This window comes from Balaenoptera musculus, chromosome 4 (genome assembly GCF_009873245.2).
Source record: "Balaenoptera musculus isolate JJ_BM4_2016_0621 chromosome 4, mBalMus1.pri.v3, whole genome shotgun sequence".
Lineage (NCBI taxonomy): Eukaryota > Metazoa > Chordata > Mammalia > Artiodactyla > Balaenopteridae > Balaenoptera > Balaenoptera musculus.
In genome coordinates this window covers 92,077,180-92,095,146 of record NC_045788.1, presented here as the reverse complement: position 1 = coordinate 92,095,146, position 17,967 = coordinate 92,077,180, and the positions used below count along the sequence as shown (strand labels likewise).

The 17,967-nt window shown below is 35.2% G+C and overlaps 1 protein-coding gene across 5 annotated transcripts in view; it reads right to left on the bottom strand.

Moving 5' to 3' along the window:
• CBLB (Cbl proto-oncogene B) overlaps positions 1–17,967 on the bottom strand; it is a 208,719-nt gene that overhangs the window by 82,644 nt on the left and 108,108 nt on the right. For all 5 annotated transcript variants that reach the window (XM_036850161.1, XM_036850163.1, XM_036850165.1 and 2 more), the window contains exons 5-8: positions 15,432–15,588; positions 9,992–10,113; positions 6,963–7,100; positions 2,046–2,133 (exon numbers count right to left, since the gene is read on the bottom strand). In XM_036850161.1, coding sequence (XP_036706056.1) covers positions 2,046–2,133; positions 6,963–7,100; positions 9,992–10,113; positions 15,432–15,588 — 505 coding nt within the window. The remainder of the gene's footprint in view (positions 1–2,045; positions 2,134–6,962; positions 7,101–9,991; positions 10,114–15,431; positions 15,589–17,967) is intronic.

Below are 17,967 nucleotides of genomic sequence, written 5' to 3'. Positions count from 1 at the left end.
AAAACTGAGGGTCAGTAAGTTTAAATTGTTTTCTTCAAATTCTATATTAAACCTCTAATTCGCATATTCTTTTCCCAGTCTAACACCATCAAGAAATCTCATCATTTCAGCAACCAAAAATTGTTTTATTCAACATCTATTCTCTTGATTTACTAGTTTAGAAGCTTTTGGCACAGTAAAACTCTCAGTGTTCAAATAACGAAAAGATCTGTCACAAAGAAGATACAAACATATTGGTAAGAATAAAAAAAAGTATGAAAAAACAGTGTTATTTAATAGGGATACAAAGAAAAGGAAATATAGAAATAAAAATTTGTTTAAATAAGGCAATGTTTTAGTCTAGTAAGTACCTACTACATACACGGCCCTGGACAGGATGAATAAATGACAATATTTAATCCCTAACCTAATGAAAGATCTTACAATCTCGAGAAAAAAATATATATATAAACACATACACAGATACACATGCACACATATACCCACACATTCACATATAAATTGTGTCTACCATGATATATGTATGTGTGACTATATAAATAATCTTAAAATAAATTAAGGAAAAAGACAAGAGAATGGATCAAGATGGAAAAGAAGTCTAAAGTAATCCAAAATAAATTATGTATCATTGAAATCCCTAAAGTAATAGACAAGTATCTATATTGGTTATGAAATCCAAAGGGCCAATTTATAATTATAAAAAAATTAAAATAGGCTAAAATCACAGCTGCAGAATTCAGTACAACCTAAGATGTAAGCTAATCAAATATTTATGAGTAATTTAAGAGAATGATGCTACTCCTGAATATGAATTTTTAAACAATTAAAAAAAACAATTTTTAAACCATGGATTTATAATGAGGAATTGTCTCATGTCTTTTTACATATATTAGAAAATAGAGAATCACTACATAATTTTTAAAATGGCTTTCATATATTTTAAAAACTGCCCACACACAGTACCCATGTCGGGAAGTGTGTTTCACATAATAATATCAAGACCACTGAGACTGAAATCTGGAGAACTAGAAATAAAATTAAAACTTATCTGTTGTCTTCCCCAAAACCTATAATTTCTTTTTATTACAGTCTTATTATTATACAAAGCAGAAAATATCTAAATTATAAAAAATTTTAAACTTAACTACATGTAAAATAAAATATTCAAGTTCTCTCTCAGTTAAAGACTATTGCCAGATTGGTGTTTTCCTATTTTTATTCTTTAAAAGCACATTCATATGTTCATATATGGTAATTTTTTATTTATTTACAAAATTGTACTTAATATAATTTTACAAAATAAAGTGTTACGTAATTAAGCTTTACATAACTTTTTCACATAACAAGATGCAGAAGTTCCCATGTGAGTACGTAGAGCTACCTTCCTCCTGTTAAAGACTTTATGGTATAATGCAGTATGAGTATACAATGGTATTTAACCTATGATTGAATATTTTGGTATTTTGTAATATTTCATTTTTATGAAAAATGCTAAAGTAAACATCCTGGTGTATAGATCTTCATGTGTATATGCAAGTGATATGTATATGGAATCTAGAGTCAAAGATCTTTAGATTTTGATAATTATTGAATATCACCCTCAAGAAAGGCTTTACCAAGTTATACTCCCACTCATAACCTATGAGGCTGCCAACAATCGATTTATAAGAATATAATCATTGTCTACAATAGGCTTCAATTACTCATTTCACTCTAAAAACTAATGCATATAATTAACCTAATCTTCTTTGGAGTTTTCTAAAACTATAGCTCTCCCCTCATATCCATCTACCTACCTATGGATTTATCTATCTGTCTCCCCACATAAATGCCAATATTATATTGGAAGCAAGAATATTAAAAGCAGAAACTTTTATCCAAAAAATGGAGAAAGTAATGCAATTTCTTTCCAAACACTCTTAAAATTCCTTAAATATCTTTTGCATTAAATACCTGCACATGATTTTACGTATAGTATAAGAATCTTATTCATTTCAAAGGCATCATAGATACTTATTATAAATGTCTCCAGAAATTGTCCTTACCTGTGTAACTTTTATATGATCATGGGGTGTAGGTTCACATAATCCAGTTAAATCAGGATTATAACTCCTCCCATCAGGATAAAGATAGCTGGGTTATAAACAGAAATTTTATTAACATATACAAGTCTTAATTGCATTTAAAGTTATTTAATCAGATTCTTCTATATTCAAACAGACATTTGGATGTTTCCTTTTTATGTAACTTACATCAAGAACTTATTCTATCACTGTTTCCATAATACTACAAGTTATTTTTAGGACATTTAAAATCTAGGAATCTTTTTCATAAAGGAAATATACAATGAATAGGGACTCAGCCATTAAGCAATCATTTTCAAGTAAATAACTTTACTATATGTATAGGTAAGTTAAAAATTTATTTTCCTGGTTACTCACATTCTATTCCAAAATACTCTGAATATACACCTATTTGCAATTATTACGTCTTTCATCTGAAGCACAGTTAACATTAACTGTATCATTTTACACGAAGTTTAGTACCACAAGGAAAGAAAAATAGAATTAAAGCCCACAATTTTCCCACAAAAGTTATTCAAACACTTCTGTGGTGTTTTCTTTCTCCAGTTTCCCATCCTCTTTCTTTCTGTTTCACCTTCCACTTATCCTGACACATATACACACATACATACACGTTTACTGGAGAAATTTAAAAATGTTACAATTCCATGTTTCATTTACTTCAAATCAAGCTACAAACAGAATGGTTTATAAACATAAGGTTCCATTATTAGAGAGAATTAAAATAAGAACTAAAAGTTATAGTGCTGTCTTGCTGTACTAAACCAGCTTTTTTTTACTCATTCAGAAATTCATTAAGAAATGAAGTTTATTGTGTTGGTAAACACGTATTTTAGATTAAGAAAGCAGTAATATTACTGCTGGATTTCATCAATTCATTACGTTACAGTTGATTTTGTTTACTATCTTTCTGTTCTAGATTTTTGAATGAAAAATTAAGAACACAATACTACAGTGGTGAATATTTTAAAGGGCAAAACTATACTAAAACTATTCTGTGAAGTAACAAAAACTATTTATCCTTAAATAAAGAGTCTATAAGAATGTAAGTAAGTATCTAAAATTACCCAAGTAAACCAGGAAAAAATGAACCTAGAGGATAGATAATTCTCATATGGTAAGGAGCATATCAGTGAGTGTTGGTTTTTTTTTAAGATTTAGGGAAAGGAGTTGACTACATCTGACTATGATACAAATTTAGAATGTCATTATAGGGTTGGGATACAATTCTACAAATATTAAATGAGTGATAAGCAAAAGTTGGTAACTTTCTTTTTTTATACCCTAAAATGGCCAGTTTTAAATATTATTATATATTTTGTTCATCACACTTCAAAAACGTAGAATTCTAGGAAGAATTGAGAAATGAAAGATTACAAAATGACAATAAGGTTGCTAGAGGAAAGGTTAAATGGTTCTATTTAATGTATAAGGAGCTTTCAGTGATTACTGTCCTCAGTACACCGGGGTGCTACTGATGAGCCCTTTCCAATGGCAGTGAAGGAATAAGGAATCTTGGCTGGTTATCAAAGTAAACTTCTTTATCACTTACGTCCTACAATATCAGATTAACTATACGGAAAGGAGAGCTGACCCTGATAGTTAGACCAGATGATAGCTCGTGTTTTTACTGATCTTAAGGAAAAAAAGCAAACAAACAAAAAACCTATCTAATTAAAATGCTAATATTTTAATCTAATCTGAAACCTAATCTGATCAGATTTTAATGTAATCTATCATTAAATTTCAAATTCAACTAGCTAAACCCCTCTGAAGATGTGTGTGTGTGTGTGTGTGTGTGTGTGTGTGTATGTGTAAATATTAGCAGCTAATTTGCACAGGAGTTTGGAGGCTAGACTACTGATTATGATATTATAATCTGTTAGTTTTGATTGACTTTTGAAAAATAGATGTAAGGCATTATAACAATATAAATAAGCTATATCACTAATCGTTAGAGAAATGCAAGTCAAAACTACAATGAGGTATCACCTCACACCAGTCAGAATGGCCATCATCAAAAAATCTACGAATAAATGCTGGAGAGGGTGTGGAGAAAAGGGAACCCTCTTGCACTGTTGGTGGGAATGTAAATTGATACAGCCACTATGGAGAACAGTATGGAGGTTCCTTAAAAAACTAAAAATAGAACTACCATACGACCCAGCAATCCCACTACTGGGCATATACCCTGAGAAAACCATAATTCAAAAAGAGTCATGTACCACAGTGTTCATTGCAGCTCTATTTACAGTAGCCAGGACATGGAAGCAACCTAGGTGTCCATTGATAGATGAATGGATAAAGCAGATGTGACACATATATACAATGGAATATTATTACTCAGCCATAAAAAGAAACAAAATTCAGTTATTTGTAGTGAGGTGGATGGACCTAGAGTCTGTCATACAGAGTGAAGTAAGTCAGAAAGAGAAAAACAAACACCATATGCTAACATATATATATGGAATCTAAAGAAAAAAAAATGGTTCTAAAGAACCTAGGGGCAGGACAGGAATAAAGACGCAGACGTAGAGAATGGACTTGAGGACATGGGGAGGGGGAAGGGTAAGCTGGGACGAAGTGAGAGAGTGGCATGGACATATATACACTACCAAATGTAAAACAGATAGCTAGTGGGAAGCAGCCACATAGCACAGGGAGATCAGCTCGGTGCTTTGCGACCACCTAGAGGGGTGGGATAGGCAGGGTGGGAGGGAGACACAAGCGGGAGGAGATATGGGGATACATGTATACATATAGCTGATTCACTTTTTTATACAGCAGAAACTAACACAACATTGTAAAGCAATTATACTCCAATAAAGATATTTAACAAAAAAAAAGCTGTATCAAAATTACTCCATTTACAGATGTGCCCACTCATAACCTCTTTTTTATAAATTAAAACTCTGAAGCACATTTTCTTCAAAACAAAAATCCTCTTATCATAGTGAATAGAAAGCTACACATATGAATCTTTGATGCACCAGAGGTAAGGTATAAACGACAGAATAGCAAATTTATGATAATTAAAAAAAAAGAGAGAGAAATTGACATTTGGTACCAGTTTGCCATACAGTTCTTATGTAACTATTTCTTGAAAATTCACAACTTTTATCTCTTCACATAGATCTCATCACGTTTTCTTCTTTCTGTTTTTGCAATTACTTTGGAAAAGTAAAACTTTTTGCTATTGGAAAACTTAAACTATTTGCTCTTCCTGGTGGACTTTCTCCTGCTAGGCTTCTATCACAGTCCATGCCGCAGCAAGCAGGAGCACATGTGTCTCTACGTTACTCAGCAAGGCAAAGGACAAGAAAAGGCAGTGAGATGGAGTGACACTGAAAATACCACAAAAGGGTGAAGGGAATGGCATATGACTAAAATGAATGAAAGACATATTTACTAGGAAGGGACTCATCAGATTGTCTGAACTTTATGTACGGAGAAGAAAGGCATTCTTAACCTAAAAAACAAAGGAGAATTTATCTATTTCTAAATTTTTTAAAAAAACAGCTTAAGATAAACTGAACTTAGCTATTAACATACAATTCTGGAATATGGACTTATTATTGATGTCAGTAAAAGAAGGGAGACATGAAGAGAAAGGAAGGGAAGGGATGAGAAAAGGATAAGAAGAAGAAAAAGAAAATGTGGTATTACCGGTGAAAATAAAAAGTAGAACTAGCAATTTAAGGGTTACGTGAGGCAACAGGAGTCAGTTATTTTAAAGAATTATCCCAATATATACCGTTTTACATCTAATTTTAAACTACCTTCAGTTAATAAGTTCTTTTCCTGTGAAAGATACAAAAACTCATTGTAATTTGATGTTGGAATTTATTTGCTATGTTATACACTTAAATTCTATGCTAGCAACTATAGGTGGAGTCTAAAAAAATACAACAAACTAGTGAATATAACAAAAAAGAAACAGACTCCCAATACAGAGAACAATCTAGTGGTTACCAATGCGGAGAGGGAAGGGGGGAGGTGCAATACAGGGGAAGGGGAGTAAGAGGTATAAAATAAGCTACAAGGATACATTGTACAACACAGGTAATATAGCCAATATTTTATAGTAACTATAAATGGAGTACAACCTTTAAAAATTGTGAATCACTATACTGTACACCTGTAATTTATATAATATTGTACATCAACTATACTTCAATTAAAAACAACAACAACACAAAAAAACAAAGAACAAAAGGACAAAAGAGAGGGAGCAACAGAGGGAGGAAGGTGGAGAGAAGGAAGACACATTTCAGAGACATACCAGCACGGTGCTCCCCATGGACATGAAGTCCCAGGCCCATTTAATAACCAGTTGTATTTTTCTGAGAGAGAAGAGCTGATGGATGGCTCTTTGGGGGGTTGCTTTTGTGAGCTGTCTGCAGCAACCCCATAAACAGGGGAACCCCTTGCAACTTCACCAATGGCCCCAAAACAGAGCCTGTCAGAATCTGCTCATGAGCCCAACAACAGGATTAAGAGGCCCTACACTGTCTGGGAGTGCAAATTGGGAGCACAGGAGCAGAGCTAGGTAGGGAACAATCAAATAATCATTCCACTGAGTCCATTCTCCAATTGTACAGTATACAACTGTATACTTCTAATATTTGTAAGACAATATTGAGACCCGAAGATTGTTTAGACCATGCTAGAAAAAAATATATCAAATAATTAGGTTACCTTAAAATGACGATTTTAAGAGATGAACAATAGAAACTAAGGAACATCCATTTCTTAGTCTTGAAATAAAAAACCAGCCTGAACATCAGCCTCACTATCCATTCCCTCCATCGCAAAGCGGTCTCTATCTTCCACATCTGTGAGTAATAAGCACCCCCAACTCCCATGTCTCATACTTACAATCCTTCCCTGCTGCCGTCGATCAGGGCTTGAAATAAGGGCTTGTTGTGCGGTATGGTCTGTAAGATATTTCCATCCCCTGTCACATAGCCGATGGCCCACTGTCCCAATCTAGTGCAGCTTAACCGGAAAATGTAGCTGTGAAACATAAGAAAATTACATTTAATCACATTCAAAATGTAAGCTAACTACTACTAAACAAACTGTTAGATTTTTCTTAAGTGAAAGAATATACAGAATCATTTAAAATTTCTATCTTCAAACTTATTTTTACACCATTTTCCTTCTCCATTTATTGATCTGTAAAAGAAGCAATGATAATAATTCCATTTAAGTGGTTTCATCTTTGAAGAAAACTGGGTTTTTAAAGAAAGGAAGAAGTTGTGATTTTTTTTTAATTAATTAATTGATTTTTATTTTATTTTTGGCTGTGTTGGGTCTTCGTTTCTGTGCGAGGGCTTTCTCTAGTTGCGGCAAGTGGGGGCCACTCTTCATCGCGGTGCGCGGGCCTCTCACTATCGCGGCCTCTCTTGTTGCGGAGCACAGGCTCCAGACGCGCAGGCTCAGTAGTTGTGGCTCACGGGCCTAGTTGCTCCGCAGCATGTGGGATCTTCCCAGATCAGGGCTCGAACCCGTGTCCCCTGCATTGGTGGGCGGATTCTTAACCACTGTGCCACCAGGGAAGTCCCAGAAGTTGTGATTTTTAAATATTAAGAACTTCATATTGGTTTTGGAAACTTTGGAAAGGACTTTTCAAGAAACTCTAAAAACATATTCTCCTAGAAAGCCGGAAAATAAATATCAACCTGTCACCTATTAGGATCCTTAATCGTAATCACACAAAGTAATTCCACACAGACTTATTATGACTGTCAGTTGGATCCCAAATAAAGTACATCCTGAAGAACTCAAATGTCCTTGTAATAGACCCAACTATTTTCTTTACCATGAAGCCAAAGAGATGAACCACTTTCCAAGAGAAAGGACCACTTAAACACATATCCAGCAAATATTTGTCCAAATCATTCGATTTGTTCACTGAGTTTTCCTAAACACCCTATCACACCTTACCTGTAACAGTTTACCACAGTCTAATCATTTCATCTTTAACTACCTAAAACTTAGAAGAAATCATTGTTACAGGGCAAGAAGGGAAGGAAAGGAAAACATCCTTTCAGAGGGTACTATCTTAAGAGAACTATTCCAATAGCAATGAGACCTGGCTTTTGCTTCCAACACTGTCATTAATTATCTCCATGATCTTGAACAAGAGAACACAAAAAGGACTCAGTTACTTTATTTATTTAGAATTGGACAAGATAATTTCCCAAACGACTTCTGTGTTAAATTTGCATGATTCTGTGATTCCAACCATATTACATCTTTCAAATCATACTCCAGAAGCAAGAAGATACTTTGATGCCAATCAAGGGTGTAAAAGTTATGGAAAAAATCTGGTTATGAGATCCCTGAATGAAACAAAATGACTCACCTAAGCCACTGTCAATGTGCACAATATCTGGCCTGCTCTTGTGGTCACAATGAGAACCAGCTCAGTCTAAACCAACGACTCCCAAGGAGCCACACTGTTTTCTGTACCCATTACCTCCTTCTAATATACCATATAAATTCTTAAAAATAAAAAAGGTGGGAATTTTTCATTATGGCAGAGAAGAAAGTAATCATCAATGACTGTACTCAAAAAGACTTTGCTAAAGGACAAATGACATTTGCACTACAAATCAAATAAGACGATATTAGAAGAAAAAGGTAGATTTAAAAAACCACCAAATTCATTCCTAAAATGAAATGACCCCTATATGAAAGTCAGTGCACTCACAAACACTGGGATGGTGTCTCCTACTAAAACATGAGAGTGAAGGAGGGCAGATCTCCACTGTCAGTACCGTCACACCCAGCACACGGCTTGCCACAGCACGAATGTCTACTATGTGCCTGGTGCGTTTTTAGACCGCATGTGGGGAAAATGCCTGCACCAGGAGAGAGACAGACTTTCTCCCGCCCAGATTTACCATTAATAAGGTGTGTTCTCTCGGTCAAAGCCAGAGGGGCTGATCACACAGCCAAGCTCTGAGTTTCACTCAATTTCAACATCAAGCATGAGGTCTTATGGAAGACGTTCTCAAGGACATGAAACTGGTTTGGATTGTTAACAATGGGCTTATATGTCTATGTACTTACATGTGTTTATCATGCATGTATATGTACACTTATATGTACTTACATGCATTAATATGTATTTATATGTAATTATGTGATTATCATAGAACCAAATTGAATGTCTTGAAATACACCCTAAAATAATGAATATGAAACTGATTTATTTTGTCATTAGCACAATATTCAAGTATTTAAATATACACATCTAATTTTATACATAAACATGTATCATGAAAACAGTTAATATGCTAATATCCTACTCCAGTTTGAAACTCTGAGACTTACTCTCTAAATTCATCAAATTACATACTACCATATCCTCTTTCACTTTATGAACACTAAATTTCAGAACAAGCATAATGTACTAATTTGAAGAACTGAATTAAGAAGCACTGTTGGGCTTCCCTGGTGGCACAGTGGTTAAGAATCTGCCTGCCAATGCAGGGGACACGGGTTCGAGCCCTGGTCTGGGAAGATCCCACGTGCCGCGGAGAAACTAAGCCCGTGCGCCACAACCACTGAGCCTGCGCGTCTGGAGCCTGTGCCCCGCAACAAGAGAGGCCGCGATAGTGAAAGGCCTGCGCACCGCAATGAAGAGTGGCCCCCACTTGCCGCAACTAGAGAAGGCCCTCCAATAGAAACGAAGACCCAACACAGCAAAAAAAATATTAATAAATAAATAATAAATAAGTCAGGAGCGCTTTAAAAAAAAAAAGAAGCACTGTTTTGGTCTATTAGCATTTCCCTCCCCTCATCCCCATGGGTGTTACTGATTTACTTAGGAATGAACCACAGAGGACATTTCATCTTCACGTACATCACATAATATTACTGCCAAAAAGTCTTACCTTCCGGGTTTAGTGCTGTATTTCTGTAGCCGTGCTTTTACTTCATCATACGTGAGAAATGCCATGTAACCCGGATGTGTTACAGCTAAGAAATTCCAATTCCGTAAAATAGAGCCCCAAGGCTAAAAATATAAATAAATTAAAAGATTACGTAGAGAATATCAACTATCAATTACACAACAACCCATCATTTAATACACATACTAAAATTCTCCTGGATATTTTTAAAGTGAATATGAGCTCACGGGGTTTAGGCCAACTTCTATTACCTAACAGCAAACATGCAATTATATATTTTCTTTTTGGAGAAATATGATTATGCAGAAAACAGATTTCTTAGGAATAAAATACAGAAAGCAAAAAGGAAAACCACATAATCTCTTCTCTACAAATTCTATTCCCAGTACAGCAGTTGTGATCAGTTTGAAACATAAACCACATCACTCTTCTGTTCAAAACTCTCTAACTTTGAGTAAAAGCCGAAGTCCTTATAAATGGCCTAGAAAGACCTTCGCAGGGTTGAGCCCCAGTTCCCTTTTTGTCCCCATCTGCTGTGACTCTCCCACTTTCTGCCTTTCCTCTAGACACGCGGGCCTTGTTGTTGCTGGCCTGGACATAATTATATTCTCTCACCCAGAGCCTTCGAACTTGCAGATCCCTATACCTGAATTCTTTCTCCAAATATCCATGTGACTGCTTCCTCTCCAAATGTCACTTCCTCAATGTGGCCTTCTCAGACCAGCCTATTTAAAATCACTAACTCTCATCTCATGCCTCATCTCCCTGTGTGTCTGTTTTGTTCACTACTCTGCATTTAGACATCATCTCACTTTGTAGAACAAAAAAATCTACCATGGAATGTAAATGATTTGGCAAAGTCTACACACTGGCCATAAGCTACATGAGAACAAGGAACACACCTGTCTTGCTTCCCAAAGGGAGACCAAGCACTAATGCACAGTGTCAGAGCATAGTGATCCGCTTGGGGGAATAGCTGAAGAGGTCCTCTACTGAGTGACTTGTCTGCAAGGCCTCGACTCCCATGGTAACAGACTTACTGTACTCACATTTGGTTTATCCGTGTACAATCATAAACTCAGAAAAGTTTATGGTTTAGAGGTGAGCTCTGTAAAAATCTTTCACAGAAATAAACACAAACACACATGCACGCACACATACAGGGTTTGTATTGTTCTCTCTTGAATAGGATTAGTTGTCCCTCCAGTTACCATGGCAAGAGAGAAAAGGCAGCCAGTAATAGACAACTTTGCTTGAGGGTGTGAATGAATCATCTCTGCCGTATCTTTAAGGCTGAAGCTACATTTATCCAAAGGAATTGGCAGCATACTCTGATGTGCCACATTATTAACTCAAATCTTCTACATAAAAGAAAAAAAAAAAGGTATTTTGTGTTGCCAAGTGATAGTTGTTGAAATAGTTATCCTAGACATGATTATTGGTGGAGGGCTCCTGCTTTTGTTTCTTTTGAGACTTGTTCCTTGTGATTGTTAAGCAAGTTTCAAATTTACAAGGTGCAATTCTTTAAGGATTGTATCCCTTGAGATGAGGATAACAAGGGAAAGAATGATTTAGTAATGAAGAGTTTAACCTTTTCCAAAATAACAAGAAAAATCTTTAGGGTATTTCCCCATCACACTAAAATACCTAATTGGGGAAAAATGAGCTCTGGAGAACACTTATTATGAGAGGTTCTGTCTATGTACTTGAAAAAAAAAAAAACAACAACATGTTTTTAATTTTCTTCTTAAGGGATGACTAAAAATTACATAAACAATACTTGGAAGAGTATTAGCATATGTTTAGAAAAACTGAAAAATTACTATTATAGTCACTGAGTTTTGTTTTGTTTTGTTCTGTTCTACTTCCTCATCTACAAAGGACAAGGATGAAAAAAATACAAAATATTTGGGTCACTTCCATTAAAATCCACACAAATTAATGAAAGAGTTGTTTTACAAAATGCTGAACTTTATAGAGAGCCAATGCACAGATCAAATACAAGTGAAAAAAAAAAAAATGAAACTGGAGTTTTGAGCCAAATGCTGCAGTATTTAGCAACCATTTCTTAGTAATAATCCAGAGGGCCAGATTCTAACTGCAACAATATTTATGTAATAGAAAGAGTCTGTGTACTATTTTTCTCGAGCATGCAACCCACAGTCAGAAACACGTGGTAGTTTTGTATTTTGTGTGTGTGTGTATGTGTGTGTGTGTGTGTGTGTGTGTTTAAAGTATTTTGCCAACTAATGGCTTAAAGGAGGCAAAACAAAGTGATGGGAGAATGATTATTTTCACAATTTGTTTTTAGATTATAGGAAATCTTTTCTCACACACCAACACGAAGTTATTTGGAGATTATTAAATGACTACAGAAATTAATAAAGTGAATTAAGAAGACTAGTCCCTCCATTCTCCCAAAGGCCACTGTGTTCACCATTTACAGACTTACAACCTACATTGGAAGTAGGGCCTCAGATGGTCTGCCCAGACACTCTCTTAATCCTCACTACAATAGATGAGTTTCTTATTCTTCTTTTTCTCCCTGTTCCACAATGGTATATATTCCACAGTCAATAGTATATTACCTCAAACCACTCATTCCTTATCCTGCGCCTACTCATCCCATTTACTGCCCCATTTCTCAACAACCCAGTCTTCTCTTACAGTGGGGAAATGGAAGGAGAAGGGAGCAGCGGCCCCAGGGAGAGGGAGAGGAAAGCAAAAGCCCTGTCTTTCCATTCCAGGACTTGAGCACTTGCCAATCCCAGCATCTCTGAACTACCTGGAGGCGAGAAAGATAAGGTTAAAGGCAGACAGAGGAAGGTAGCCATTGCAAGATCTTTCCAATGACTCCCAGCACTTGCTCAAGTTCTGGCAAAATATGAGGATGAGGGAAGACAGGAAAAAGGGGAAACCAGAATCCACCAGCTTCTTGCTTCTTTCATTTCCTAGGCAAGTCTCAACTTCATCTCCTCACCTCCACCAACACCATCTGCAAACCCTTATGCTAGTTTTCTATGTCAAACCTCAATCCTGACGGTGTACCTTGCCCCCTTTCAGATGCCACTCCGTTAAATACCCTATTCCCAACAATTTAAAGCTAGAAGGAGTCACTGCCAATTAACCACCAATATCACAGCTGCAGCAGAATATATGTTCATGCAGTTACAGTAGCCACAAAACTTACATCTTTCATATAGAATACACAACTATAACAAGAAAATATTATTCAATTTTTAAAGTTACGTGAAAATAAAAGATCAGTAAAAGTTAATACATGTACTTTCTGTGCACACAACCAATTTTATTGTATTTTAAAGCACATATATGATTACAGTCTAAGGATAATGAAATCAGGAGAGGTGAAGAATCTCAGAAACACACAGGGGCTAACAAGAGTTCTTTAGCTACTGCTGTAATTATGAGTTTTAAAAGACACTAGGCGTTCTTTGGTTCACTAGTAAGGTTTTGGTTTTGTTATCTAATACTTTTCATAGTAGCTCTACTTAAAAGATTCTTTTCCTCTCCCATCCCCATGAGCATAAGTAAGATATATGTGCCTTAGAGTGTTGAGATTACTTGGGCTGTTTTAAAGTGAAACAGCTTATAAGAAAATATGTACACATATTAAGTAGCTGTTTGGGTAAGTGCTTAACCAACATTAAGCTGCCTTCATACCTTTGATATATAACTCTGAGGCATTCTAGTATTTCACATCCTCACTAAAAAGTCATCCAGGCTCCCCACAGAAAATACACTCTTCCTAGAATAAACAGCTGGGCTTAATGTATGAAAATAACTTTTGTTCTCTTCCTTCCCAAGGGGAAGAAGCAAAGCATCTACTATTAGAATGTCTTGGTATCATGTTAAATAAAATGAAGTATTTGTAAAATTACCAGAAACTTTTAAAGAAAGGAGAGGTTCCATTATAAAATAATCAGTATCAGATAACACAACCTTTTCCTAAAATGTATCTTAAACTCATTGGAAAAACATTAACTGACAACGTACATATACCAAGGGAATAATAATAAAACTACCGTAAACTGAAAATATCCAAAAGCATACTTCCTGTAGTCATTTATCTAATTTCCTATTCTATACGTCTAGGTAGAATTATGATTATAAAGTTGTAATAAAGTAAAATGTATTCTATAAGTATTGTTGACAAGAGTTAATTTGCCCTCTGTTAATGGATTCTTTCATAAATTAAAAGTTAATCCCATGCAATCTTGTTTTCTTACATAATTCAGTTACCCTATCCTTGCAGGCGAGTACCAAGCAGCGTCATAAATCAGAGAAGCAAAATTCTTACAACATGAGAAACATGAAAACCAATATTATACTCTAACATTTGTTGAAAGCAGGTTTCAAACAGAATAAATTTTACTGCAGACTAAAATAATAAAAAAAATTGTGTCAGAATATAAGCAAGCCTGGTTTTTGATCAATTAACATCACTTGCTATATAATTTATATTATTAGAATCATAAAGATTTTAGGTGGGCTTCTCACTTTGTGACTACTTGAAATGAATCTCATAGATGATATGCAATTTAGTGGCAGAGGCAAATTCAAAGCATATTTCAAGTCTTCATGTTTAGGGTAATTCTATCAACACATACAAAAATACAAAATAATGGCACCCAGCTTTTATTATGTGACACCTGCTTCTGAATAGCTATGTGAAGACAATTATAAAAGAATGATTAAAAACCAAAAACAATAAACAGGAAGGTTAATCTCAAAGTCATTTATATTAGGGGGAAAAAAACCAGGAAAACAAATCTAAATTTCCCAAATGAGAGATTTGCTAAATTAATGACAGACTATTTTGATGGAATATTCTGTAGCAACTGAAAATTGAAAATTATATTGATGAAAATACTTACTGACATGGAAAAATGTTTGTGATATACGGATGAAAGAGCAAAGCAAGCTGTAAAAACAGTACACATCACAGTAATCTCCTATACAGAAAAGGATGAATTTGCTATTTATTTCCAGGTTTACTATTTTCCCTTCTCACCTAATGAATGTGGGAGGCAAAGGGGAGAAGAAGTTGGGATACAACCTCAGCAAATGTCCACCTATAAAACCTGCATTCTATCAGTTACTGGGCTAAAATGAGCAACAAAGTAAAGTGAGAAACTAAATAGGGACTTTAAAGTAAAGCTCCTTTACATCATTCTTCTCAAAGCTAATAAGCAACCTCCAGGCTCAGAACACCAGATCCTCCAAACTTAAACTCTAAACTTACAGCAATGACCAAAAAAACTTGCTTTAAAATTGTAGACTACCAAAAATGAGACCATTTCCCGTATGTATGCATGTGTGTGTGAAAGAGAGAGACACATACACACACGCAGAAGGGAGGGAAGTGGAAGAGAGGGCAGGATTAAGAAAATACAAAGCTTACCTGAAATAGCCTGGTAAAAATATCAAATTCAAAAACTGAAATGTAATCATTACAAGTTAAATCAATTGTTGATTTTAGAGCCATTGCTTCCAGGCCAGAGCTAATTTGATGGACCTCATGAAGGCATTGTCTGAATACTTTCCATGGTACGATAGTTCTGTGCAAGAGAAGAAGAAAAAAAAAAAAAAAATTGAATCAACTGTCATTTAAGACATACCTTCCATTGAAACAGCACAATTCAATCATACCATTAATATAATTGCATTTGTACTAAAAGACAAACAGTTGAGAATACTGTTCATAATTCAGAACATATGTAATGGGTTTTGCTAACCGGATTATTTTCCATTTGCTAAGAATGTGACAAAAATGTAAATCAATTTTTCTCTCCTTGCCTATCAAGATATTTCTAAAAGTACTTCAGAAGAAGGTATTAGATCAATGTCCTGTAGGTCTGACCTCTTCATTTGTGTATGCAAGGTTATGTAACTTTGAATCAAGTTAAATTCTTCCCCTCCGTTTATTTTCTTAAAATAATAACAAGATGATGGATTCATATAACAGTAAGAATTCTTTGTTCATTGCATAAGAAAGTTCAGGTGGAAAGTCATTAAGACATTTCTGCCACCACCCCGATAATGTTCTACAGAGATGGAAAGCCACTTTATCTAACCTTTCATATTAATGCAAAGGGAAATTTTAATAACTTTTAACCAACCCCACTGGCTATCATATGGAAACTTATTTATTCAACTTATTCATTAATTTAATCTTATTAAATACCCCATATCAGCATTTTACTATATAATGCACTTACACAGTTCAAAAGTTTAGAAGAGCATAGAATGGTACCCAGGAGAAAGTCTCCCAACCCATCCTCTACCTGACCAGTTTCCAACATTCGCCCACCTCTTCCCCACCATGAAAATGAGTAACATTCATTATTCGTTCCTTACTTTTCCTCCTTTTGGAATGTTAAATGCCTATTCCTGAACAGGTGGAAGAAAGCAATCATTCATATTTTTAAAATTTTAAGCTGCAGTTTTCATAATAGGACAGCATAAAAGCTATATACACCCTCTTCTAAGATTGCAAATATTTAAATCTTAGGTTTTTCTTTACTTATATCTCTTGAGAAATAAGACTCAGGCTGAATGGACAAAATTGGACCCATCTGATACTAATCCTCCCAGTGAAGCATCACCATAAATGTAAAACTTTCATACTCATTCAATAATTATCTGCTGCAGTGGCTGTCAAACTTGAGCATGCATCAGAATCACTGAAGGGCTCGTTAGCACAGACATTTCTGATCCTCAACCCAAGATATTCTGATTCAGTATGACTGGGGTGGGGCCTTGGAACTTACAGTCCTAACGAGTTCCCAGGTGATGCTGATGTTGCTGGGCTGGGGCCCACTCACTGAGCGTCACCAGTCTATGTGATCTATTAATTGCTAAGGCAGGACACTGTGGAGAAATACAAGTATGGAAATATGAGATACTATCTCTGCCCTTGAAGAACACACTCTTTCAGGGTAGAAATGGGACCTGTAATGCTAAGGAATACAGAAAGGGTATCTAAGGAAGTGCTGGAGGAATTCCAGAGAAAGCGTGATCTGTGGCAAGATGAATAAATGAATGGTGAAACAGGCTTACAATGCTATGCTGTATATATAAGAAAGTTTGTGTTTGATATGCTATTAAAAGAAAATGATTATGAGGCTGAATACCTCAAAAGGCTTTTCTCTATGTATGAAAAAAACAGGAAACCACAGAGAACCGAAGAGAGACACCACATCAGAAGCCATTTAGAAGAAACACACATCAGGCTCTGATTAAGGTTAACAAGATGCTGCTGTTTTAAAATAACAATGAAAACTTTTGATAACATTAGAAGGCTATTGATTTATGGCAAAGTGTAGATATGCAGTTATGTCCAGCTTCATTATAGCTACCTTGGAAGTAGTGCCTAAGAAGCAGTTTTCTTTTCCAAATTAAAATTTCAAATATTCAATACACAAAAGAAACATGAACCATAATACTCAAAGTAAAAAAACAAAAACCCAGTAAACAAAGAACTACTGATTTAAGAAGGGTATGTGTTTTCTCTTTTGTATAGAAATGTTCAGAGAATTTTGTCTTGTGTATGTATTATAAAAAGTAAACAGACTGGCCAAACAGACACCTTTCGATATCCATTACCATAAAAATTATCCTCATCCTAATATTTAAGGTGCATGCAGATCATAAGTCTTCTGAATAACCAGTGATTTCCCTGAGCGAATTATTAAAAAATGAACAAACTTCTAAAGTTGTAGTCTAATTTACCACTTTGGAACGACAGTTTACAAAGGGGCAAGCTACATTTGCATATTCCTTGTGCAAATGAGACTTTCCCCCAGTTCCCTTGTGATAAACCTAAAGTCCAAACAGGCATTCACCGGAACCTTAATTAAGGGGAGTAACAGGGATTAAAAAGAAAGGGCATTATTTGGTTAACTTACTATATATAAAACTTTGTACAATAGATACCC